The 26,501-nt window shown below is 42.6% G+C and overlaps 1 protein-coding gene across 3 annotated transcripts in view; it reads left to right on the forward strand.

Moving 5' to 3' along the window:
• Nucleotides 1-579: 579 nt before the first annotated feature.
• LOC121536629 (leucine-rich repeat flightless-interacting protein 2) overlaps nucleotides 580-26,501 on the forward strand; it is a 107,133-nt gene continuing 81,211 nt past the window's right edge. For 2 of the 3 annotated variants that reach the window (XM_041844034.2, XM_041844035.2), the window contains exon 1: nucleotides 580-1,428. In XM_041844034.2, coding sequence (XP_041699968.2) covers nucleotides 1,339-1,428 — 90 coding nt within the window. In that variant the 5' untranslated portion in view covers nucleotides 580-1,338. The remainder of the gene's footprint in view (nucleotides 1,429-26,501) is intronic. The other variant, XM_041844038.2, reaches the window with a different exon arrangement.

Genomic DNA, 26,501 nt, shown 5'->3' on the forward strand with positions numbered 1-26,501 from the left:
ACCATATTTTGTTTATGGCTAGTCTACAATCTGAATATTACTTGAAAAGCACATTATATAATTCCAAATAAATACAAATAGGCCTACCCCAATCACTGTTAAGATACTTCATAGGAAATGTATTGAATGAACATGGAGGGGGAAAAAATATACTAATGTTCTATAGAACATCATTTTCACAACAAATTGGCACTTTTGAACATAAGTGGATCAAATATAATGTTATTGTTGTGAAATATGCATAGCCATTAGTCATAGTCTACGCCTTTAAGAAGTACACGATAAGGTTTGTTTTTAGCGCTAGAAGCTCATCATTAAAAATAGTGGAGGGGGTGTGAGAGTGCGATTGTCCCATATCCCTCGCCCAAATGGCAATTTGTTGACTGCCTGCATGAGCCCCAGAACATTTATTTTAATTTTTTCGCTCATGGCGTCATCCGAGACTGACTCAACTTTAAAGTCGCTACATCGTCAATCTATGTCTGCACTGGCCATGCACCATTTACGGTGATACGGCCTCTGCAGAAGTCAGGGAATTCACACTTATCGCGTTTCGCGAGGCAGCGCAGAGCTGTTGTGAAGGAAGTTGTCAAGACAGTGAGTTTGTGTTTATAAAGGACATCCCGCCCTCACCAACCGTCAACCAATCATGTCAATGCGGAGCTATACGGAGCCCTCCACATTGTCACAACATTCGAGAGGTCACGGCGATGTCGTACGGAGATTGATTTGGCCTCTGGAGGCTCCGCTATTGCGTCACACCCGTCATACGAAGCCTCAGACCACTTTTCGGATCAAGCATCTATTTGCTTTAAAGCCTATTTTGACAGCATTGCGTCTCTGTCCAAGCTGTTCACCAAGTGGATTTACATAGAGACAATTAAAAATAAGTTAGATTTTTAGTATTTGTATATCTTTTTCTTCTTACATAGCCTCTTAAATTATTTTGATTCCATATCTGAATAGATATATTTGCAGTCAAATTATCTTTATGATGCGTGTTTACCAAGTTTTCAACTATTTGTGAATTCCTCTGGGCAGCTCACGTGTTACAAATGTGCGGATTCGATACAAAGGACTGCAACATTTGTTACAAAGTTGCAATTTAGCTTTTGGATAGAAACCTCACAGGAAGAGGTCTTGAAGGCGGATGTAACCTAATGACCAATGTCGCGAGCGGTAACGAACGGTTTGCCAAGTCATTTGTGATTTGACAAATGTTCCTCCCAACATTGTGACAGGCTAGTTGTACTTTCTTTCCTTGAGACGTGCTTTGGATTTCTCTTCAACATTCAACGAATTGGACCAGTAGCCTAATTACCGGGCAGAATCCAAGACATGGGGACTCAGGGCACCGGACGTAAAAGAAATCCCAATAAGGACAGGTCGACGGCCGAGGATGATGCCCTTAATCTCATCGCAAGAGAGGTACGCCTTTTAGATTAGAAAACTATACGGAAGGCAACTGGAAGTAGTGGATATTTCACACAGTTATTGCTTCACCTTTGGCATATATGGTAAAGTCAGTAGAACCAATGTCCACTTGACAGTTCGTATTATTTCACCCTCATCTTATTCCCTCCCCTTTCACCCAGCTGGCAGGAATATATTTTGGCTGCACATTCAGTGCCTTCAGAAAGTATTCATACCGCTTGATTTATTCCACATTTTCTTGTGTTACAGCCTAAATTCAAAATTGATTAAATCGTTTTTTTCCCCCACACCTATCTACAGACAATACCCCATTTAGATATTTTTGCAAATGTATTAAATGAAATACATAAATATCAAATTTACATAAGTATTCACACCCCTTTGCTATGACACTCTAAATTGAGCTCAGGTGCATCCAATGTCCTATGATCATCCTTGAGATGTTGCTACAACTTGATTGGAGTCCACCTGTGGCCAATTGAGTTACAGTTACAGTTCATATAAGGAAATCAGTCAATTATAAATAAATTCATTAGGCCCTAATCTATTGATTTCAATTGACTGGGCAGGGGCATAGGCCCACCCACTGGGGAGCCAGGCCCAGCCAATCAGAATGAGTTTTTCCCCACATAAGGGCTTTATTACAGACAGAACTACTCTTCAGTTTCATCAGCTGTCCGGGTGGCTGGTCTCAGACGATCTCGCAGGTGAAGAAGCCGGAAGTGGAGGTCTTGGGCTGGCGTGGTTACACGTGGTCTGCGGTTGTGAGGCCGGTTGGACGCACTGGCAAATTCTCTAAAACGACATTGGAGGCAGCTTATGGTAAAAAAAAAAATGAAATTATCTGGCAACAGCTCTGGTGGACATTCCTGCAGTCAGAATTCCAATTGCACGCTCCCTCAACTTGAGACATCTGTGGCATTGTGTTGTGACAAAAATTCACATTTTAGAGTGGCCTTTTATTGTCCCCAGCACAAGGTGCACAGGTGTAATGATCATGCTGTTTAATCATCTTCTTGATATGCCACACCTGTCAGGTAGATGGATTATCTTGGCAAAGGAGAAATGCTCACTAACAGGGGAGTAAACAAGCCTTTTGTGCATATGGAACATTTCTTGGATCTTTTATTTCAGCTCATGAAACATGGGACCAACACTTTACATGGTGTGTTTATATTTTTGTTCAGTATAGAAACACACCTGTCTATATAAGGTTCCACAGTTGACAGTGCATGTCAGAGCAGAAACGAAGTCCAAGGAACTGCCCGTAGATCCCCGAGTTAGAATTGTGTTGAGGCATATATCTGGGGAAAGGTATAAAACACTTTCTACAGTGGTTGCCATCATTGGGAAATGGAAAAAAATATGGAACTACCCAGACTCTGCCTAGAGCTGGCCGTCCGACCAAACTGAGCAACCGGGCAAGAAGGAACCCAATGACCACTCTGACAGAACTACAGAGTTCCTTAGCTGAGATGGGAGAACCTGCCAGAAGGACTTCAGTCTCTACAACACTTCACCAATCTGGGCTTTATGGGAGAGAAGCCACTCCTGAGAAAAAGGCACGTGACAGCACGCCTGGAGTTTGCAAAACGGCATGTGAAAGAGTCTGAGATCATAAGGCAAAAGATTATGTGGTCTGATGAGACACACATCTTACTATTTGGCCTGAATGCAAAGTGCTATGTCTGGAGAAAACCAGGCACAGCTCATCACCTGTCTAACACCATCCCTACCGTGAAGCATGGTGGTGGCAGCATCATGCTATGGGGATGCTTTTCAGCGGCAGGGACTGAGAGACTGGTAAGGATAGAGGGAACAGTGAATGGAGCCAAATTCAGGCAACTCCTTAATGAGAACCTGCTTCAGTGCAAACGACCTTAGACTGGAGCGAAGATTTACGTTCCAACAGGACAATGACCCCAAGCATACAGCCAAAGCTATGCTGGAATGGCTTCAGAATAATAATGTGAAAGTCCTTGAGTGTCCCAGCCAAACCCCAGACTTGAATCCCATTGAAAATCTGTGGAAAGTCTTGTAGATTGCTTTTCACCGTCGCTCCCCATCTAACTTAGCAGAGTTTAAGAAAATCTGCAAGGAAGAATGGGAAAAAATTCCCAAATCCAGATGTGCAAAGCTGATACAGACGTACCCAAGATGACTCAAAACTGTAATCAAAGGTGCTTCTACAAAATATTGACTCAGGGGCGTGAATACTTATCTAAATGAGATTTCTGTATTTAATTTTCAATACATTTGTAAAAGTTTCTAAAAATATGTTTTCACTTCGTCATTAATGGGTAATGTGTGTAGATGGGTGAGAATTTTAAAAAAATCAATTTTGAATTCAGGCTCTAAGAACAAAATGTGACATAAGTCAAGGGGTATGAATACTTTCTGAAGGCACAGTAAGTGCACAAGGAAATAAAGTATAGCCTACAATATGCCTCAAAAGTTAACATTTCCTCCTCATACTACATTGGTTTGCTTTCCTCTAGCAGTCTTGCCAAATTATGGGTTTGTTAGTTCACAGTTCAGGGTTGCCTTGGATGCAAATTGAAATGGTGCCAGACAAGTGCCCAACATAAAGAACAAAATGGGGTCTATGAATGACTGAGTCAGTGGCTAACGCTAATAACTGTATACCGTAATTTTCGGACTATAAGCCGCGCCTTTTTCCCCATTTTTCGACCCTGCGGCTTATATAACGGTGCGGCTAATCTATGGATTTTTACAGCCACTAGAAGACCTCCTAAATCTATGGATTTTACAGGTTACAGTCCACCAACTTTAACTCTATGGGCTCTATGACCGGTCCGCGCCCCTCACCTTTAAGCGGCGGGCTCCAGCAGGAAAAGCTGGAGGCCGGAAAAGAGTGAGACAGACAGCGAGCAAAAGTAAAAGTGGAACCGAGAGTGGTACGAGAGACAGAACGAGAGCAAGACAGACAGACATTACGAGAGCGAGACAGTTTGTCTCTTTCCCGACAATCCCCTCTGTGCACGAACCCTTACATATGGTAATTAAACATTAAAACACCTGCGGCTTATAGTCCAGTGCGGCTTATATATGTACACATCATTCAATATCATTCAATTTAGCTGCTGCGGCTTATACTCCGGTGCGCCTTACAGTGCGGAAAATACGGTAGTTTTAGTCCTGCTTTTGTGCACAAAATCACTGAGATGTTTAAATTCCCCTTGATGGATGTAAGATTGATGGGCTACATATTCTAGGATCAGGTGGCATTGATCACAACTATCCTATTTGTGGCCATGTTAATGAAAGTGTAATAAGAAGTTAGTGCTAGATGTGTTAACCTGTGAGAATCCCTTCAGAGTAAGGTTTAGTCTTGGCAGCAGTTACATGCGGTCATTGGCTGTTGGTTCTGACAGACGCTGAAGTCATGTTGTGAATGGCTCACTCACTCTTCCTGGTGGACCCGTACTTTGTCTCTTTATGTTAAATTCAAAAGAAACTCTGATCCAGCACACTGGTGATATCGATGCCCTGTTGAAGGTCTATCGAGACTGAAACGTTGGTAATAGATCCATTAGATCTGTGGAACCTCAAGATCTCCAGTGTGCTGGAGTTTCTTTTCATTTTAGCATTCCATTTTCTCCATGCACCGTAATATGATAGATGTGCGAGGTATAGGCCTACGTTCTTTAATCAGTCCCTTTGTGTTGTCATACCTCTCAACTCTTTGTTAGCTTTAAATGTACATTTTAATTTCTTAAATTGACAGTGCTTAACAGAAATGTAGTGTGCCTTGGCTACATGAATGCTCTGCATGAAGTGTGATGTCTCATGCCACTGATTTGTGAAGGGGCACTGCTTTCACATTTCAACAATCTCTGGGTCTTCAAGACCTCTCTGTGTGACGCACACAGGCTGAATCTAGCACTTGAAATGCAGTCCCATATGGTAGGGTATCCACAAACTCTGCCCAGAGTTGGTGAAAACACGCTATGGTGACGAAATTTCACTTCCTTATGTTATACAATACATTTTACTAAGACAAATATGATTCTTCATGTTCTGAATCATTCAGTGGGGTCTTCCTCTAACATATCATTAACATTAGATTCAAAAAGTCGGATTTCGTAACCTATTACATCCGATAATAAGCACCGAGCTCTTGCAGAAACTTTAGAGGATTTTACATGTTGTGGTGGTCGTGACAGGAGCTTTGAAAATAAAAACCTTGCAGTACATCTTAAGACACTGTTTTGGTAATACAGCTCAGGCAGTTTTAGAAGTACATGACTGGAGGGTGTACTACTTCACCAGTGTGCTCCCTCTAATAGAATGGGACCTGCAATGCACAACGGTAGGAACACCACTGTTGAATAGAAGGAAGTGTGGTCTGTTCAGACTCATACCGGATGTTGCATCAACTTTTCATCTCACCTCACACACCAGACTCTCACTCTAGTGACTGCTGCTTCATCATTACCCTTGCCAAGTCGGTAGCAGTTGGCTATTTGAATGTTATACTTTTCCGGTATCAAGTTAGCAGACTGCTATTTACTTTGCAGTCTGGGGGTATTTTGTCTTGGTTTACACATTCCTGCAGTTTTAGTAATTGTTGCTTGCTGTAGTCTATGTGCAGTGGGCAGAATGTGCTGTAGTTGGTGTAGTCTGCTAGTTGTTTTTAGGGTTTGATAAATACCGTTTGTCAAGGGGCAGTTCCCTACAGCTGCCCTTGCACATTTCCTGAGGTATAGTTTGGTAAAAAAAAACTGTCATTGGACAGTTTGCTGTTGTCGTTGGAAGGTAGCTTGGTGTAGCTTCAGGACAGTTAGCTAAAGGCAGTATACTGTAACTGCTATACATAGTCAGTAAAGAGAAAATACTGTTCCTTTTTAAGTGCAGATAGTGTCCCCAAGTGGCAGCCCTCTGACAGGATGGTATGTCAGTCCTGATGAGCTGGCCGATTCTGCTTTAAAAAGGGCTTTAAATATAGAAAGACCGTTAAAGATCAGCTGTTACTGCACACTGCGTTCAGATTGGGTCAGTCGCGGGGGCTAGGGGTCTAATGGCGGAAGTCTGTAGCTAACTGGTCCACCTGGAAATGACCACTCCATGGAAAAGTCATGGCTAATGGCTCTTCGGTAATAGAGCCTTTTTTAAGTGCAGGTTTCGAGGCATCAGGAGCTTGAGCTGTTGAGGTGGTTCAACTGTGTTTTCTTTCTTCACGGTTGTTGTGCAGAGCAATAACATGGGTGCCACCGTGTGCTGTGATCACCTTCCGTTCAATGTAGCCTATTCTGCGGTCAACTAATTTCTTGACCGCAACGTCACCCTGTAAAACCTACACAGGGACCTTGGTTAGACATCAAGTACTAGCCTCATTTGATTAGTTTCCAGAGTCCAGACCCTGAATTGAGATTTGAATTTCCTAAATGGGGGGTTTTAGCAAAAGTTACAATTAGTCACATTGTGATCTTGTTTTTATCTGTCTGTATAGGTGTCCTACATCCTGCAGTTGTAGTTAAATAGTAAAAAGTGTGAACATGTTCTGAATCATCTGAAAGCAAGTATGTTGAAAACCTGTCTTACTACTGTCAATGAGGATATGAGGATATATGGATTATGTCTGTAGAAGGCGAAAGCTTTAGTGGAGGTGTGTAGGTTGAATGACCATGGGTACTCCACTGGGGATGTCTTTCTCAGTGATAGTGAGGGAAGATGAAACTATTGAAACCCAGAGAAAGGGTCAAATAAGTTCCCATTCGTCCTGCTGCACCTGCTTGACACTTTCTTTACAAACCGGCATGTCTTGGAGTGCTGTATCATCTTTGCAGGATTACCATTCACGAGAGGGGTGGACAGAAATATAAATGCAGGGCATTCTCTGACCAGGCCAGTCTCGCTGTGTCTGTATCGGCGCTGATGGCCTGTCGAGGTTTCCGTTGAAGTTGGTGTGTTTTGTCTGAGTGCGGTCGGGAGACAAGGTAAGCCGCTGATTAAGTTGCTAGGTCAGCGTTAAGTGACAGACCGAGGGGCAGTGGAGCGATGAGGGGGAGAATCAAGTGTTTAGCGAGGATTAGTCTGGGACTCTGAAGCAAGCAGGGGCACAACCCACCGTCTTCCTTAATCTGGCTGTCATCAATGGGACTGGCCAGATAATTGGCAGTCCCACACGTGTGTAGGCTAACCACACAAATGCACGCAGTCAAGTACATATGCACACACAGATAAATGCAGAGATTTATTTCACAACTGCATACACACGGACAATTAGGCTAAATTATAAAACAATGAGCTGTCATTTCACTCCTGTTTGAACTCCAGCATTTCCAAATCCATTAGTTAAGCTAAAAAGTATGCCAAATAAAGAAGCAGACTGAGGCTCACACAAACATGCAGATGCAAACGTTAATACTTCTAACATTTCCTCCATATGTTGAGACATGGATGAGTGGGTTTGGTTAGCCTAACCTGCTCTGACCCCGAAAAGGGAAGTCTCCATATATGAAGGCACTGTGCTTTGGCATCCTCTTGGTGACATCACACACAAGGCCCGTAGAGATTGTTATCACAAACACATTCCTGTTTATTTGCTTCTACTGGGCTCCCTCCAAATCCGGGGAGCACAGTTCATTGGTCAAAATCTCTGAATTATGATTGGTTTGTAGGAAGGAAGAAAAGACATGTCAAGAATAAACAGGACTGTCAGTGCTGTAGAGGTAATTGTGTCATATTGCCTAATCAATCCCCTCATCATTACAAGCAAAGGCATGTGAAAAATTGACTTGCCGCACACAATATCTGATAGGTTGAATTTGATCTCTATGTAGGACAAGGATTTTAAGATGAGGGAATATTATTTTATGAGCATGGCTTATTTCTATTACAGCATATTGGATGACTGTCATTCATATTCCATTTACCCAGCTCAATGTAACATCGATAGGTTTAAGCTACTACATGATACTAACATTTTCCCAATACCGCCTTGCACACTCTTGCCTGCATCTAGCTGATCTAGGGTGTACTCCACAGTTGCAAATGAGAGTTGATATTGGACAAATTCAGGTATGTTTGTCCCCGTTTTGTTTAAGAAATGTTTTTTAACAGAATCGGCAGAATGAATACACCCCTGATCACATGCAAAAACAGTTAACTTTCATAGCAGCCACATAAAAACAGCATGATCACTTTGCTCTTTGTATATATAATTCCTTCTTGCAACTATCTACACACTCTCCTCCTCTCACCTTTTCCCTTCACATTGTGGACTTCAGTGCACAACACATCAGCTGTCTGTCATGACCGCTAACACAGCCTAGATTGTTGTCACGTCATAGTCAACATAGCTAGCTACTAGAACTAACACGTTAGTAAACCCGCTACAATCATGCAGTACAGTGTACAGTCAGAAAGCAGTTTAGCAGTTACAGCGGCGGGCCCCGGTGGCAATAAATTAATAAAACCAAAAGCTTACTTTGACTTGGAAGAGTTCCAGTGTTGGATAGCCATAACCAGCTAGCTAACATAGCATCCCCCTCTGTTTGAGTAGACTAAACTAGCTAGCTGTATTCAATAGCGAAGTGAAAGTTAAAAAAAAAATACAACCAAATATAGATCTCTCGTGGTTGCTTCTTAATTTGTTCAAAACTGTTCAACTATTGTATTTCAACTACTCACCACATGTTATGCACTGCAGTGCTAGCTAGCTGTAGCTTATGCTTTCAGTACTAGATTCATTATCTGATCCTTTGATTGGGTAGACAACATGTCAGTTCAGGCTGCAAGAGCTTTGATAGGTTGGAGGACGTCCTCCGGAAGTTGTCATAATTACTGTGTAAGTCTATGGAAGGGAGTGAGAACTATGAGCCTCCTAGGTTTTGTATTGAAGTCAATGTAGCCAGAGAAGGAAAGAAGCTAGCTGTCCTCCGGCTACACCATGGTGCTACCCTACAGAGTGCTGCTGAGGCTACTGTATGTCTTCATTGCGAAACAGTGTGTTTTAGTCAATTATTTGGTGGAGTGAATATATTTAGTATAGTTTTATCTAAAAAGGAAAACCTTTTTTTGTTTCACTATTTTTATTTTTATGAAATTCACTGAGGATGGTCCTCCCCTTCCTCCTCTGAGGAGCCTCCACTGGATTATACAGTGCATTCGGAAAGTATTCAGACCCCTTGACCTTTTTCCACATTTTATGTTACAGCCTTATTCTAAAATTGATTAAATACACATGTATCCTCATCAATCTACACACAAAAACAGAAACACCTTATGTACATATGTATTCAGACACTTTGCTATGAGACTCGAAATTTAGCTCAGGTGCATCCTGTTTCCATTGATCATCCTTGAGATGTTACTACAACTTGATTAGAGTCCACCTGTGGTAAATTCAATTGATTCGACATGATTTGGAAAGGCACACACCTGTCTATATAAGGCCCCACAGTTGACAGTGCATGTCAGAGCAAAAACCAAACCATGAGGTCGAAGGAACTGTCCGTAGAGCTCCGAGACAGGATTGTGTCGAGGCACAGATCTGGAGAAGTGTACCAAAAAATTTATGCAGCATTGAAGGTCCCTAAGAACACAGTGGCCTCCATCATTCCTAAATGGAAGAAGTTTGGAACCACCAAGACTCTTCATAGAGCTGGCCGCCCGGCCAAACTGAGCAATCAGGGGAGAAAGTCCTTGGTCAGTGAGGTGACCAAGAACACAATGGTCACTCTGACAGAGCTCTAAAGTTCCTCTGTGGAGATGGTTGTCCTTCTGTAAGGTTGTCCCATCTCTGCAGCACTCCACCAATCAGGCCTTTAAGGTAGAGTGGCCAGACGGAAGCCACTCCTCAGTAAAAGGCACATGACAGCCCGCTTGGAGTTTGCCAGAAGGCACCTAAAGACTCTATGACCATGAGAAACAAGATTCTCTGGTCTGATGAAACCAAGATTGAACTCTTTGGCCTGAATGCCAAGTGTCACGTCTGGAGGAAACCTGGCACCATCCCTATGGTGAAGCATGGTGGTGGCAGCATTATGCTGTGGGGATGTTTGTCAGCGGCTGGGAGACTAGTCAGGATCATGGGAAAGATGAACGGAGCAAAGTACAGAGAAATACTTGATGAAAACCTGCTCCAGAGCACTCAGGACCTCAGACTGGAGCGAATGTTCACTTTCCAACAGGACAACGACCCTAAGCACACAGCCAAGACAACGCAGGAGTGGCTTCGGGACAAGTCTCTGAATGTCCTTGAGTGGCTCAGACAGAGCCCAGACTTGAACCCGATCTAACATCTCTGGAGAGACCTGAAAATAGCTGTGCAGCGACGCTCCCCGTCCATCCTGACAGAGCTTGAGAGGATCTGCAGAGAAGAATGGGAGAAACTCGCCAAATACAGGTGTGCCCACCTTGTAGCGTCATACCCAAGAAGACTCAAGGCTGTAATTGCTGCCAAAGGTGCTTCAACAAAGTACTGAGTAAAGGGTCTGAATACTAATAAAAATGTGATATTTCAGTATTTTATTTTTAATAAATTCGCAAACATTTCTTCAAACCTGTTTTTGCTTTGTCATTATGGGGTATTTTGTGTAGATTGATGAGGGGGGAAAAAAACAATTTAATCAAAAGGCTGTAACATAACAAAATGTGGAAAAAGTCTAGGGGTCTGAATACTTTCTGAATGCAAATAGTTATAAACAGTACATTTAGAGAAAACCAGAAGAAAATATAAAGGTGATTGTCACGCTACATTATTTAATTCTGAGTTTATCTCTGTATGCGTGGTGTTTTGGTAGCCTAGATGTTGTGGTTTACATTCCTGGCTGTTGACTGCGGTTGAAACATTGAGGATGGTAATAGCCTAGATTGCAAACTGCCTAAAAAGTGCCATTATTTTGGTAACAAATTGTTCAAGGTTGCCTTGGTTGCCTTGGTGATAAGCCTGTTTTGATGATAAGTGGAATGCATTTCCATCTCTTGTTTTGTGGTTTGATTGGCACGCTCCTCCTCCACCAAGTTGCACAAAAACACTTGTAAAAAGAAGCAAATCACTAGTGAGGGGAACGCCTATAACCGGGTGACATTACGGATCATCCCACCCCACCTAACATCATATTTCCTATTTTTTATGTCCCTTTTATGCATCTCTAAGCTTGTTTCCCAATATCAGATATATTTGTTCCTTTGCCTATGTCAAATTATGAGAGGTTTACCACTGTGCAGCCCATTATCCATATTCCTCCACAATTTGCCCTCTGAGTCTGACTTAATCCTCAAACAACATTGCCTCCTAATTTCCTGCCGCTCACCTTTCCACCCTCTTTCCACCATCTCTCCACCTACGTAACTCCATGCCGTACCAACACAATGTCTGTCCATCAAAATCACTTACTGTACACAGGATAGGGTGGGAGATTCAGCGCGTAAGTTCATTCACACCAAAAAGTTCAGTGGTTAGCAGTACACTACAACAGTGTTTCCCAACCTGGGGTACTAGGAAGATCCACCGTAGCTTTTAGTACCATATTTGAGTAACTTCCTGTGTGGATAGATACTTCATACTTCGGCGACTTACCCCAACATGCAGTTGTAGGGAGTGGTGCAATATAAGCTGCTACTGCCTTAAATCTAATGCCACTGTGTCTTTCCTCCCTACCTTGAGATGAAAGGCCAGACAGAGTTATTTTGTTTCTCCTCAGGGAGGCCTGTACTGTGTGACAAAAAAAAAAAAAAAAAACATCTGGACAACCTTCCCAGAATGATTTTAAACTTAGTGACGCTCGTCTTGATCGCAGCCCCTTCCACAGTAGCCACAACCGCTTTTCTACCATATATATATATATATATATCTATCACTACAGAGTTCCAAACTGCCTCTGGAAGCAACATCAGTGTGTCCACTTTGTTCAGATGTCGAAATTAAGTGGCCTACCTTATTTCTCAGAATGAGAACGAGTTGCCAATGTCTTATATAATTGTTTTATGCTTATTGCACATTTTATAAAACACAGACTAGACAGATAGTATAACAGTCTTTGGCTAAAATGCTTTTAGCGGTACTTGGTACTGAAATGCCGCGCGCAGCAAACTGCATTAATTTTCCAGAGTCAATGTTCATTGATACGCTCGTTTTAGTAGTGTCTGCTCGTTTTAGTAGTGTCTGCTCTGTTCATTTTAGTAGTGTCTGCTCTGCTCGTTTTAGTAGTGTCTGCTCTGTTCATTTTAGTAGTGTCTTGCTCTGCTTGTTTTAGTAGTGTCTGCTCTGCGCTTAATTTGAGTAGTTGTGACATAAAAAGGGTATCGTTAGAAAGGTTCTTCTCCTCTATTACAATATTACAATGTGTTTCGGCGTCCATATGACAGATTCTGTTGGACCAAACCACAAAAACAAATAGCGAGTTTAAACCGCTTTCAGAAAGGAAAAAGTGATCTCATCTTTGTTGTGGCAGGGGGAAGGGATCTGGGTGTGTCCTTTTGTTGATGCATGTTTCAAGTGGCTTGTAAGTTCCACACAATTAGACTGATGGGATATCATGAGTTGTATATCTTACACTGTTTAAAAAAATAATTCCCCTACAAAGGTATGTTTTCATCCATATAATTAATTATTTGACTGTGACGAAACCGTGAGAGAATATCGTTTTTTTTTACCTCTGTGCTCAGTGACTGGGATTTAGTTTTGGAATATCCCGGAATTCAATCATGTTGTGTACTCTGGCTCTGTTTTTCCAAGCAGGCTGGTTCTCTTATCTGGCCACGTCTCTACGCAGGCCTATTTTGGTCATTTAAAAAGGTTAGCTTGTGGAAACAAGGAGTAGTTTTACCCAACACTGCTCTTTGTCTGGTTGTGACACTGTCTCTTGGTTAGTGTTTAGTCATAATTTTTAATCTTGATTTTCGGTTTCAATTTTGTATTTTATTTTATTATATGCATTATGTGGGTTGAATGCTGTAACAACACAGAATAAAACAATTAAGACAAGTCCCATGATGGTGACTGCCCATTACTGCTTATCACTTATTAACCATCATTTATTATCATTACTTTAATAACATATTTCAGTTGTGTATATTACCTAAGTTTTATTTGATGACTTTATTATTTCATTCCAAGTCATCTTCTCAACTCTATAGAGCTGCTGCCTATGCTGTCTGACAAAATCACTATTTTAGTAGTTCTTCAAAGTAAATAAGGCATACTTTTACGGCTGCTAAATATCAACTATCAATCACTTAACTCATGTATTTTCAGGTAGAGATACCTCACGAAGCAACAGCTGCTCTCTATATCACTTCACAATCACGCATTTTTCTGTCTCTTCTGTAGCAGGCCTAAATGAAACACAGACCAGACAAGTAAATATGCAATGGATTATGGTCATTGTAGTTAATTGCCAGGTTTTATGTGCACAACTATGGATAATATTGTCCTGTTGGAAACTACAACTCCCTACTACATCGCACAGTTCAGGCTGGATCTGATTTATCTCTAGAGTGCAAGGTGCGCATTGAGCTCACAGAAAAAAACGAAGGGCTCTGCACTCTCTAAGAACTGTCAGCCAAGGGATCAGAGTGACACCCCTGCCCTAGAACCAGGAGACAGTTGCTGTGACACATGCAAGGCACTGAAGGCAGCGAGGCCTCATTTAAGAGCCATGGTGTCTGCTGGTTTTGCTGATCCCCCTTCGCAATCTAGTATTGATTTGATGTGGTGTCACCCACCACCACCAGGTTATGAATTGTTGATCAGACGTTAAGGATAAAAGCTAGTGTCATTGACCTTTCCACCTCTGCACATGCTCATATCTTTCACCTACTCGACCTCATGTTTTTTTCAGATCCCCTCGGAAGTGCAGCATGTTTAAGTGCATCCTATCTTAGATGCTCTCCATGCAAACTTGAACCCGTCGGCAATACCATCGGCATGCACTTTGGCTCTTACTTCTGACACCAAACATAGATAATTCTGGGGACAGGCAAGGTTAAGGTTCCTGCAGCACTTTGTTAAACGGCACAGAGGTGTGTGTCAGCGTCACCCACTTTTGATGCAGTGCGATGAACTAACTGGGTCACCAGAGGACAGTCACACCATTTGAAATCCAACTAAATTAGAGCGTTTTTGATAGAACTCGGGTCCATCTAGGTCTTAAAGAATAGCTGTGCAGGAGAGGAGGAGCAGAAGGAATGTCCCCCTCTCACGGACGTTATGGTATATAGTTATTTATTCTACCTGCTATGTGATGCAGGTTTTGTTGTATAGGTGTGTGTGGTCTACAGTGCACTGCAGGCCTTTGTATTTGTGCATAAACATGAAAGCCCAACAGAAAGATTGGGTGGGAGCATGTTGTTCTTTCTGAATAATATAGGAAAGGGTCTGTCACTATGACCGAGGTTGCAAGACCAAACTACTTTGGCAGCTTTCTAACTTCCTTCCTCTAATTGTTACACTACTTGAATAAACAATTAGTGTTTCAGCTAGATGTAAACCAGCTTGTTTCAGCTGTTCCTTTCACCCAGATGTGAACTTGCGATGTTATTACCTTCACTTCAGGGACATCAACTACCACTTCTCTCGATGCTGATTGACTGATGCGACTGGGTGTGTAGCCGGGTGGGGTTAGCGTAATGCTTTGAGGTAATGACTATAAATGCTATTGCTATAGGCTAATGGCTGCATATAGTGCATTTATGGCTGCACTGACTGGGTTTTGACAAAGATGACGGGGTCAGTTGTTCCTCGACCAGCGGCACCAGCTGTTTCCAGGATCAAAGGTCATAGCTGGCTATTTCTGCTATTACCAACAACAGCAAAAATAATCTGAAATATATATATATATATATATATATATATATATATATATATATATATATATATATATATATATATATAAACAGTGGGGGAAAAAAAGTATTTAGTCAGCCACCAATTGTGCAAGTTCTCCCACTTAAAAATATGAGAGAGGCCTGTAATTTTCATCATAGGTACACGTCAACTATGACAGACAAAATGAGGAAAAAAAATCCAGAAAATCACATTGTAGGATTTTTAATGAATTTATTTGCAAATTATGGTGGAAAATAAGTATTTGGTCACCTACAAACAAGCAAGATTTCTGGCTCTCACAGACCTGTAACTTCTTCTTTAAGAGGCTCCTCTGTCCTCCACTCGTTACCTGTATTAATGGCACCTGTTTGAACTTGTTATCAGTATAAAAGACACCTGTCCACAACCTCAAACAGTCACACTCCAAACTCCACTATGGCCAAGACCAAAGAGCTGTCAAAGGACACCAGAAACAAAATTGTAGACCTGCACCAGGCTGGGAAGACTGAATATGCAATAGGTAAGCAGCTTGGTTTGAAGAAATCAACTGTGGGAGCAATTATTAGGAAATGGAAGACATACAAGACCACTGATAATCTCCCTCGATCTGGGGCTCCACGCAAGATCTCACCCTGTGGGGTCAAAATGATCACAAGAACGGTGAGCAAAAATCCCAGAACCACACGGGGGACCTAGTGAATGACCTGCAGAGAGCTGGGACCAAAGTAACAAAGCCTACCATCAGTAACACACTACGCTGCCAGGGACTCAAATCCTGCAGTACAGACGTGTCCCCCTGCTTAAGCCAGTACATGTCCAGGCCCGTCTGAAGTTTGCTAGAGTGCATTTGGATGATCCAGAAGAGGATTGGGAGAATGTCAGATGAAACCAAAATATAACTTTTTGGTAAAAACTCAACTCGTCGTGTTTGGAGGACAAAGAATGCTGAGTTGCATCCAAAGAACACCATACCTACTCTGAAGCATGGGGGTGGAAACATCATGCTTTGGGGCTGTTTTTTCTGCAAAGGGACCAGGACGACTGATCCGTGTAAAGGAAAGAATGAATGGGGCCATGTATCATGAGATTTTGAGTGAAAACCTCCTTCCATCAGCAAGGGCATTGAAGATGAAACGTGGCTGGGTCTTTCAGCATGACAATGATCCCAAACACACCGCCCGGGCAACGAAGGAGTGGCTTCGTAAGAAGCATTTCAAGGTCCTGGAGTGGCCTAGCCAGTCTCCAGATCTCAACCCCATAGAAAATCTTTGGCGGGAGTTGAAAGTCCGTATTGCCCAGCGACAGCCCCAAAACATCACTGCTCTAGAGGAGATCTGCATGGAGGAATGGGCCAAAATACCAGCAACAGTGTGTGAAAACCTTGTGAAGACTTACAGAAAACGTTTGACCTGTGTCATTGCCAACAAAGGGTATATAACAAAGTATTAAGAAACTTTTGTTATTGACCAAATACTTATTTTCCACCATAATTTGCAAATAAATTCATTAAAAATCCTACAATGTGATTTTCTGGATATTTTTTCCTCATTTTGTCTGTCATAGTTGACGTGTACCTATGATGAAAATTACAGGCCTCTCTCATATTTTTAAGTGGGAGAACTTGCACAATTGGTGGCTGACTAAATACTTTTTTCCCCCACTGTATATATTGTGACGTCACGAGAGGCTACACAGCTTTCAGCGGGATTGCTCAAGTAGTGCAAGGAGACAAGGTTCAAACAAAACAAGGATTTTATTAAAGGTCTTGGGAAATTAACGAAAATATAACCAAATTCTGTTCTCTTGTGGCTCTTTAAGGGTTAACAGTTCAGGGATGTCTCTTCCACATCCAAAATCATAGTTCTCACTCGCTCAGTTAACTTTTCCCCAGCCTTACTGTAGTCCACGTTGCAGCTAGTGGCCAACCCAGCAAAAAGTCCTTCCCAATGTCTCTCCCGTAGTTCCACAGGCGAATATATCCAAAGGTGAGTATTTCCCAAAGGTAAGTATCTCCAAATCCTTATATTCCTCATGGAAGTGGACGTGCAGCACTCTTGTCCTCCAGAGAGCCCAGGTTGGAGACTGTGTTACTTCACAACCCACACACCCCCTCAGTGTGTCTCTTCCATTCCCAAACCTTCAGCTCATCAGCTCCTCATTTGTTTCAGCTGCGTGGGAAGATTGGCCATAGAGGGGTGGAGTTCCCGACCATACCAGCAGATGGAGCCATAGCTGTCTGGGTTTGCAGCCACCTCAGGGGATGTAACGTCCCTCCAGGACACAGCCTCTCGTGACATCACACATCCCCCTCCTCGGGACCGACGTCCTCGTCGGGGTAAAGGCAGCGAAGAAGGCATCACGCCGGGAGGGCGTCCGCATTGCCGTGGTGCTTGCCAGACTGCTCTCTCTTCAACTCCTCCAACTCTAGGACCAGGGACTCAGCCTCCTGTTGTCTCTCCTTGAGTTTCTTACTGAACGCATCAGCCTTGGTTTTAGCAGAGTTTAGCTTCTGTTGAGCAGCTTTCAGTTCCTTCTCTCTCTCTGCCTCCGCATTCTTCATCTTGTTCTCCAACACCTTGTACTTCTCCTCTGCCTTCTTCTGGACCTCCTTACTACTGCGCAGGGTCTCCTCACACTCCTCGATGGTCCTGCGCAGCCTCTCCAGCTCCTCCTGTTGCTTAGGAAGGAGCTCTGTTGGAGTTTAGCCTGGAGGATATCTAACTCTTCTGTCTTCATGTCTAACTGTTGCTTTAACAAACGATACCTCTCAGCGGTCCCCTTCAGACCAGACAGTTCTTTGTCCAGATTCTGTAGCTCCGTCTCTGTGTCGGTCTGGGCACCTGCCCTCCCTATCAGAGCCCGGGCGGGAGTGAGTAATTCGGAGGATTGCACCGGAGCCTTCCCAGGATGAGTCTTGCCTCTCCGTTTCCGAGTACTCGGGTTATCCTCTCCTGAGACTCTCTCCAGAGTGGGTAAAAGGCTGGGCAGTCTCGTCCAATTAGGACAGGGACGGGGAGGGAATCAACCACCCCGCCGTCGTGTGTATGGTTCCCCGTGTGCTGGTCATTGTAAGTTCAGTAATGGGGTATTCTCTGGTGTCCCCATGGACACAGGAAACTGGGAGGACTTTCCCCGGGGTCAGACACGTTGGGCCCACCAAATCCTTACGCACCAGGGTGGCCCGGCTACCAGAATCCAGTAAGGCCTCCACATCATGGTGATTCACAGTTACCGGGCAGGTGGGGGTCGATCTGGGCCGCCATCTACGACTCCCAAGAGCGAGGCAAACGGTGTGTGGGTGCTGAGCTGGAGGACTCCGCAGTGGGCATAGGTTCATCGGCTGGTTTCCCACACTGCCAGGAGATATGTCCCATCTCCCCACACCGGTAACACTGTCGAGTTTCCCCCTCCTGGTGTACTCTTCTTGGACCCGCCTGGTTTCTGGCTCCCCCTGGAGCCGGGATAAGTCCTGACGTGGCTGGGTTCGAGACCTTGGGGGTCCTTTGGACGGGTTCTTCCCATTTGTGGTGGGGCCGCCTCCTGGGGTCTTTTTCGGGAAGCATTCAGCATCTCCGCTGTGGCCTGGTACTTTTCCACAGCTTCCACGGTCAGATCAGCCGTGGTCAAGGCCTGTTGACTGATGAACCGTTTTGCCTCATAAGGCAGGGGCGCGTAGGTAACGATCCACCACAACGGCCTCCACCACCGCCGCTGCTGTATTCCTCTGCGGATCCAGCCATTTCCTTGCGATTCGGACAAGTTCATGCATCTGCGCCCGAGGAGGTTGGTCTGGTTGGAAGGTCCAGCTGTGAAAGCGCTGGGCCATACCAAACTTTGTGAGTCCATATCTGCTGAGGATCTCAGACTTCAGGGCATCATAGTCAGTAACCTGGTCAGGGCCCAGGTCCCGGACAGCATTCAGCGATTCCCCGGTTAGAAAGGGGGCTAACAGACCAACCCACTGTTGCTTGGGCCAGGCTTCCCTAGTGGCCGTGGCCTCAAATGCATGCAGGTATGCCTCAATGTCATCGGTAGCTCCCATCTTAGATATAAAGTCACTTGCCTTTATTGGGCGGGTATTTTGGACAACCCTCTGTCTCTGCAACTGCAATTCCTCTGCCTTCAGAAGGTTGGCTTTCTTTTGCTCCTCCAAGAGAGCCACGTTTGCTTGCATCTGGGCTTGCTGGCCAGCAACAAGGGCTTTCAATATGTCCTCCATTTCAGTCGGGCGGGAGCCTACGGCCAACTTGGAAAACTGGGTGATCAAACCTTCGGTATCCTCCTCTGACATGCACTATTAACGCTTGAGCGTGCCCGTATTCTCCACCATCTGTGACGTCACGAGAGGCTACACAGCTTTCAGCGGGATTGCTCAAGTAGTGCAAGGAGACAAGGTTCAAACAAAACAAGGATTTTATTAAAGGTCTTGGGAAATTAACGAAAATATAACCAAATTCTGTTCTCTTGTGGCTCTTTAAGGGTTAACAGTTCAGGGATGTCTCTTCCACATCCAAAATCATAGTTCTCACTCGCTCAGTTAACTTTTCCCCAGCCTTACTGTAGTCCACGTTGCAGCTAGTGGCCAACCCAGCAAAAAGTCCTTCCCAATGTCTCTCCCGTAGTTCCACAGGCGAATATATCCAAAGGTGAGTATTTCCCAAAGGTAAGTATCTCCAAATCCTTATATTCCTCATGGAAGTGGACGTGCAGCACTCTTGTCCTCCAGAGAGCCCAGGTTGGAGACTGTGTTACTTCACAACCCACACACCCCCTCAGTGTGTCTCTTCCATTCCCAAACCTTCAGCTCATCAGCTCCTCATTTGTTTCAGCTGCGTGGGAAGATTGGCCATAGAGGGGTGGAGTTCCCGACCATACCAGCAGATGGAGCCATAGCTGTCTGGGTTTGCAGCCACCTCAGGGGGATGTAACGTCCCTCCAGGACACAGCCTCTCGTGACATCACAATATATATATATATATATATACTAGGGCTGTCAAAAATAGCGCGTTAACGACGTTAATTAGTTGTTTGCTGTTAATTACGTCAATTTTTTTAACGCATTTCACGCATGCGCAGTGTGACAAATTATTCAGGTCAGGAAAGTGGTTGGGAGCTAGAGGCGAGATGGAGCAAGGTGAGCAAAGTGGGCCTATTGACGGATTCAAATATAAAAAGAATGATGATGGTACAGTTAACAAGTACAAGGTTATTTGCAAGATTTGTAAGAAGGAGTTTCAATTTCACCGGAGCTGTTCAAGCTTGAAGTACCATGTCAACGCCAAACATGCGTTTGCTGGGCCGTCAGATTCAGCAAGTGGTTTGCGCCAGACCACGCTGAATGTTTGCAGGCAATTAACAAAATCAACCTCAGATAATTTGATATCTAGCCACTCCTGCAACCACTGTTCCCTGTGAACGACTTTTCTCAGTTGCAGGTCACATTGTGAACAAGAAAAGGTCAGCTTTACTTTCAGAAAATGTGAACAAGTTAGTTTGCCTCAGCAACTGGCTGAAAGATGATGAAGCTCAGTAGATTTGAAAGGTGATGTTCAAACAAAAAGACCAGTTTCAGTGCAACATGTTATAGTAGTTAGCAACTGGATTTTTGAGCAACTGGATTAAAGAATGGAGGAAAAGGTAAAAGATTGTTCTTTGGTTTGATTTAAAAGTTTTATTGAAAATGTTTTTTTCCACAGATGACTCAAATTGTGCAAAAATGTGGTAGGTCACTGTTATGATTTGACTACATTTATTGCTTTCTGTTCAATTGAATACTGTAAATTGTACATCCTGGTTAAGAGGAATGCCAAAGAGGAAGTGATGGAACATTACAAAGACAAATATTATGGTGTGTAGTATGTTTCAGCTTGATTTAAAACACCATTATTTGGCTGTGTTAATAAACAGACATAATATGAAAATTATGTATCTGTGTCCTGTTATTTATCTTTTGGTATGCATTTCAGAAAAAAAAATGGTTAGGATTCAGGTGTAATTGCAAATAGTGATTAATCATGATTAATCCACTGAAAATTCTGATTAATTTGATTAAAAATTTTAATCATTTGACAGCCCTAATATATACACACACACAGTGGGGAGAACAAGTATTTGATACACTGCCGATTTTGCAGGTTTTCCTACTTACAAAGCATGTAGATGTCTGTAATTTATATCACAGGTACACTTCAACTGTGAAAGACGGAATCTAAAACAAAAATCCAGAAAATCACATTGTATGATTTTTAAGTATTTAATTTGCATTTTATTGTATGACATAAGTATTTGATACATCAGAAAAGCAGAACTTAATATTTGGTACAGAAACCTTTGTTTGCAATTACAGAGATCATACGTTTCCTGTAGGTCTTGACCAGGTTTCCAGCGATTTTTGAACTTTTACTGTCGAAAAGTGATATGCCAAGTATAAATACAATGAAATACACACACGAAAGGATAAAAAAATATTTGTTTTGAGCAAAATAGTGTTTTTTAGACAACTGCAAGCTTAAACTTAAAGGAGTAGGGCATTCAAGGAGCTGGTCTGATGGGAATCCGTGATGTCATCGGCCTCCCTCCTTGCTTGAGGAACAATAGAGAACAAAAGAGGAAAGGCCCACCCCCCACACTTGTGCTATGTCATGACTTACCTGGACCACCTATTGAAATGTACCTTTTTGTTAAGTAAATCAGGTGTTAAATGAGGTGAAAGGAGCCTGGAGTTCCACATTAAGCTAATTGATTGCACCCAAATTGTCCATTTTCAATTTATAGGCTTCATAATATTAAATAAATATAGTACCCAACGTCCAATTTGGACCAAACCTCTTCTTAACAATGATTTAAGATGTGAAGAATCCAAATAAATGGTCAAAAACTCACGCATCCCCCAAAACCCACACCAAGCCCACCCCAAAGGCCAATATTCAGCATCAGTTCTCTTTGTTTGACAAGTAGGATGACGCTGTAGCTTACATTATTCTTAATTCATGGTGATGTTTTTTTCCCCTGCTCAGAGAAATTAGCCATTGAAGTCGCTTGCATTTCCCCCCATAAATTAGTGTAAAAGAACGAATTTTACCCACTAGATGCCGCTGTTACTGCCACACCATTTTATTCATTTTGTTGGTCTCTTGTGATTATTAGATAAATGGATCACAACATTTTGTTTTGCAACTTTAGGTAGAAAACCAATATCTTTTGCTTATGATGAAAATAATTTGTGTCAAGCCAGTCCTCCATGAAAGCAATTTGGTTTCTCCTTCTCTTAGCAACCTAATGCTTCAACCCAACTCTTCTCGAATAGTCCAACAAATCTAAGAGGGCTATCCCTGTGGTGCAATTCTCATAGACTTTCCCTACATGCCCAAAAATGTGAAACCCTAATAAACCATTACATAGCACTCTTATGTTTTTCAATACAATTATTAGAAAACATCTCTATTGTTGTTTGATTAGTGACATTTACCATTAAATGCAAACCAATACCATTACCATTGCGAAACACTATACAGTCTGTATTTGGGACTTTTACCATTGAAGACCATTAGAGACCATAACATTGAAACCATTAGAACTGCTGTAGCCTAATGGTTTGCTTGTTCACCAGGAATGGTCTAATTAATCCAGACCGCTTTTGAAAGGAATAAACTACACACACGGGCCGTTCCCTGGACACAGATTAAGCCTAAGAGAAGGACATTTTATGTGTATTTGAATTTATTTCATGGAGCACTGGCTTGAATTGTAAGGATGACCACACCATGAGCAAAAGCTATTAGTTTTCTACCCAAAGTTGCAAAGGGTCCATTTAATAAACACAAGCGACCAGCAAAATGGATAAAAGGGTGTGTCAGGAACAGCTGCATCTAGTGGGCAAAACCTGGCACTTTCTCACTAATTTATGGGGGGAAATGCAAGCGACTTCAATGGCTAATTTCTCTGAACAAGAAAAAAATAAAACCTCACCAAATTCACTGAGAATACATTACATAGTATGAATAAACAATACTCCAAGCCGCAGCTTCATACTACTTGTCAAACTGATACTGGCCGTTGGGGTGGGCTTGGTGTGGCTTTTGGGGGGTTCCGTGAGTGGCTTTTGGGGGGTTTGTGGGTGACTTTTGATCATTTATTTGGATCCCCCCCATTACGTCTCAGTCATTTTTAAGAAGTGGTTAGGTCCATATTTGATGTTAGGTATTATATTTCATGAACATAATATGAATCCTATAAATTGAAATAGTCAATTTGGATGTAATCAATTGGCTTAATTTCTCAGTTAAAATGTTCTTTCAAGCATTCCTGCAACATTATTTTGTTATCTTAGAAACAGATAACTACAGAAACCATTTCAGAACAATCTGAGATGGTGGGTGTCATGGCTTGCTGAAATGAAATGGAATGACCCTGTCCTTAGCTTGTGAGCTACTTATGTGGTCGGAGTGGGACTTAAAGGGGATAGGCTAGGCTAATGGTAATGACAACTGCTATACCACAGGGCTCACAGGGGAAAACTGCCCTCGGTGGGATTTTAAGGCTCAAGCTAGCAGGAAATGTCATGCCACTGAGCTCTCTATGTAACTCATACTCTTCCCTGGGAGCTGACGAAAGATCAACGTGGCTTACTGGAGATCGGAGAAGTAAAGGCATGCCAAAGAGAAAGATCCACTAATCTTCTTTCTTGAACTGAGCGTGCACACACACACTCTCCCACACTCTGCTTTAGAATTACAAGTACACTGAGGAATGATTAACTGAGGGACCAACCATTACACCATAAAAAAAAAACATTAAAATAGTGTAGTCCTATTAAATTAATGACCACCAATGATCCTGATGAACCCCTACTTGCCTCTTGGCATCGCTACCTGTTGTTCATGGCTGTTTACCACTTATCAGAAAAGGATTTCCCAGAAGTGGGTCTCACTTGGCAGCCTTCCATTTCTCTGGAAAATTATTCTGCGCCAGACGCTTTCAAGCGCAGACTAAGGCGGATGTTCTTGCCGGAATCTAATGTGTACTCCCTGAACTGACATTTACACTCCTCTAACCATTACTATGACATCCACCTTTCCTCAATGGGACTCTGTGGCCTCTGCCAGTGGTGTATGCTGTTACAGAAAAAAGGCTCTGTTCCAATCGAAAATGCATCCTTCCTCCATTCCTTAAAGTAATCCCTGATCTCACATGGTTGAATAGATGAAGGCAGGGCTATCTTTCATTTTACAGTGGCTTGTGAAAGTATTCACCCACCTTGGCATTTTTCCTATTTTGTTGCCTTACAACCTGGAATTAAAATGGAGTTGCAAAAACCATCAAGCGCTATGATGAAACTGGCTCTCATGAGGACCACCACAGGAATGGAAGACCCAGAGTTACCTCTGCTGCAGAGGATAAGTTCATTAGAGTTACCAGCCTCAGATTGCGGCCCAAATAAATGCTTCACAGAGTTCAAGTAACAGACACATCTCAACTGTTCAGAAGAGACTGCGTGAATCAGGCCTTCATGGTCGAATTTCTGCAAAGAAACCACTATTAAAGGACACCAATAAGAAGAAAATACTTGTTTGGGCCGAGAAACACGAGAAATGGACATTAGACCGGTGGAAATCTGTCCTTTGGTCTGATGAGTCCAAATTGGAGATTATTGGTTCCATCCGTCGTGTCTTTGTGAGACGCGAAATAGGTGAACGGATGATCTCTGCATGTGTGGTTCACACCATGAAGCATGGAGGAGGAGGTGTGATGGTGTGGAGGTGCTTTGCTGGTGACAGTGTCTGTGATTTATTTAGAATTCAAGGCACACTTAACCAGCATGGTTACCACAGCATTCTGCAGCGATACGCCATCCCATCAGGTTTGCGCTTAGTGGGACTATCATTTGTTTTTCAACAGGACAATGGGCTATTTGACCAAGAAGGAGAGCGATGGAGTGCTGCATCAGATTGCCTGGTCTCCACAATCACCTGACCTCAACCCAATTGAGATGGTTTGGGATGAGTTGGACCGCAGAATGAAGGAAAAGCAGCCAACAAGTGCTCAGCATATGTGGGAACTCCTTCAAGACTGTTGGAAAAGCATTCCTCATGAAGCTGGTTGAGAGAATGCCAAGAGTGTGCAAAACTGTCATCAAAGCAAAGGGTGGCTTTTTGAAGAATCTCAAATATAAAATATATTTTGATTTGTTTAACACTTTTTGTTGGTTACTACATGATTCCATATGTGTTATTTAATAGTGTTGATGTCTTCACTATTATTCTACAATGTAGAAAATAGTAAAAATAAAATAACAACTTGAATTAGTAGGTGTGTCCCAACTTTTGACTGGTACTGTACTTGAACGCAACACACACATCACAACTGCTGCTACCAGACTCTTAGTATACTGCACAATTGAAACGCTTGATCCCCCAATCCCTCCTTCCCCAAAACACATGTAAATACTCTACATGACCAAAAATATGTGGACACCTGCTCGTCAAATATCTCATTACAAAATCATGCGCTTTAATATGGAGTTGGTACCCCCTTTGCTGCTATAACAGCCTGCACTGTTCTGGGAAGGCTTTCCACTAGATGTTGGAACATTGCTGCGGGGACTTGCTTCCATTCAGCCAAGAGCATTAGTGATGTCGAGCACTGATGTTAGGTGATTTAGTCCTGGCTCGCAGTCGGTGTTTCAATTCATCCCAAAGGTGTTATTTTATTATTTCTTATTGTTGTCGAGAAGGAACCTGCAAGTAAGCATTTAATTGGACGGTGTATACCATGTGTATCCTGTACATACGACTAATAAAATGTCACATAAATATACAAACCGGAATACACTCACATGTAAATATAAACACATTATGTTTTCCATAATAGGCTTCTTAAATAAATTATACTGTAACTCACTTTGATAGTCATTTAGTCAGGTGCTACTTTTACTCACATATCAGCCTTCCAAATTATATCTTGGTGTTTTAAATGTGGAATTCTGCATTTAGAATTATTTTTATAATCAAGGGTTGCATGTGTTCGTGTTTGCCTTTTATATGTATTTAAAGACTGAATCATTGTGTGCCATATACTGTACAATATTTCAAAATAAGCAATATTGTGATATTAATGGAAGTCGATGTGGTTAATTTCCCAGCAGTGCATTGCAACATACTGTAGTCAAACTGTTGGGAACATGAGCCCTGCCTAGGAAAAGGATATCTGGTCACATGTTCATCCTCTCCATTAATAGAGGATGATGGAGTTCATGCTAAACTAACTATCT

The sequence above is a fragment of the Coregonus clupeaformis genome, chromosome 23 (genome assembly GCF_020615455.1).
Source record: "Coregonus clupeaformis isolate EN_2021a chromosome 23, ASM2061545v1, whole genome shotgun sequence".
NCBI classification, from domain to species: Eukaryota; Metazoa; Chordata; class Actinopteri; order Salmoniformes; family Salmonidae; genus Coregonus; species Coregonus clupeaformis.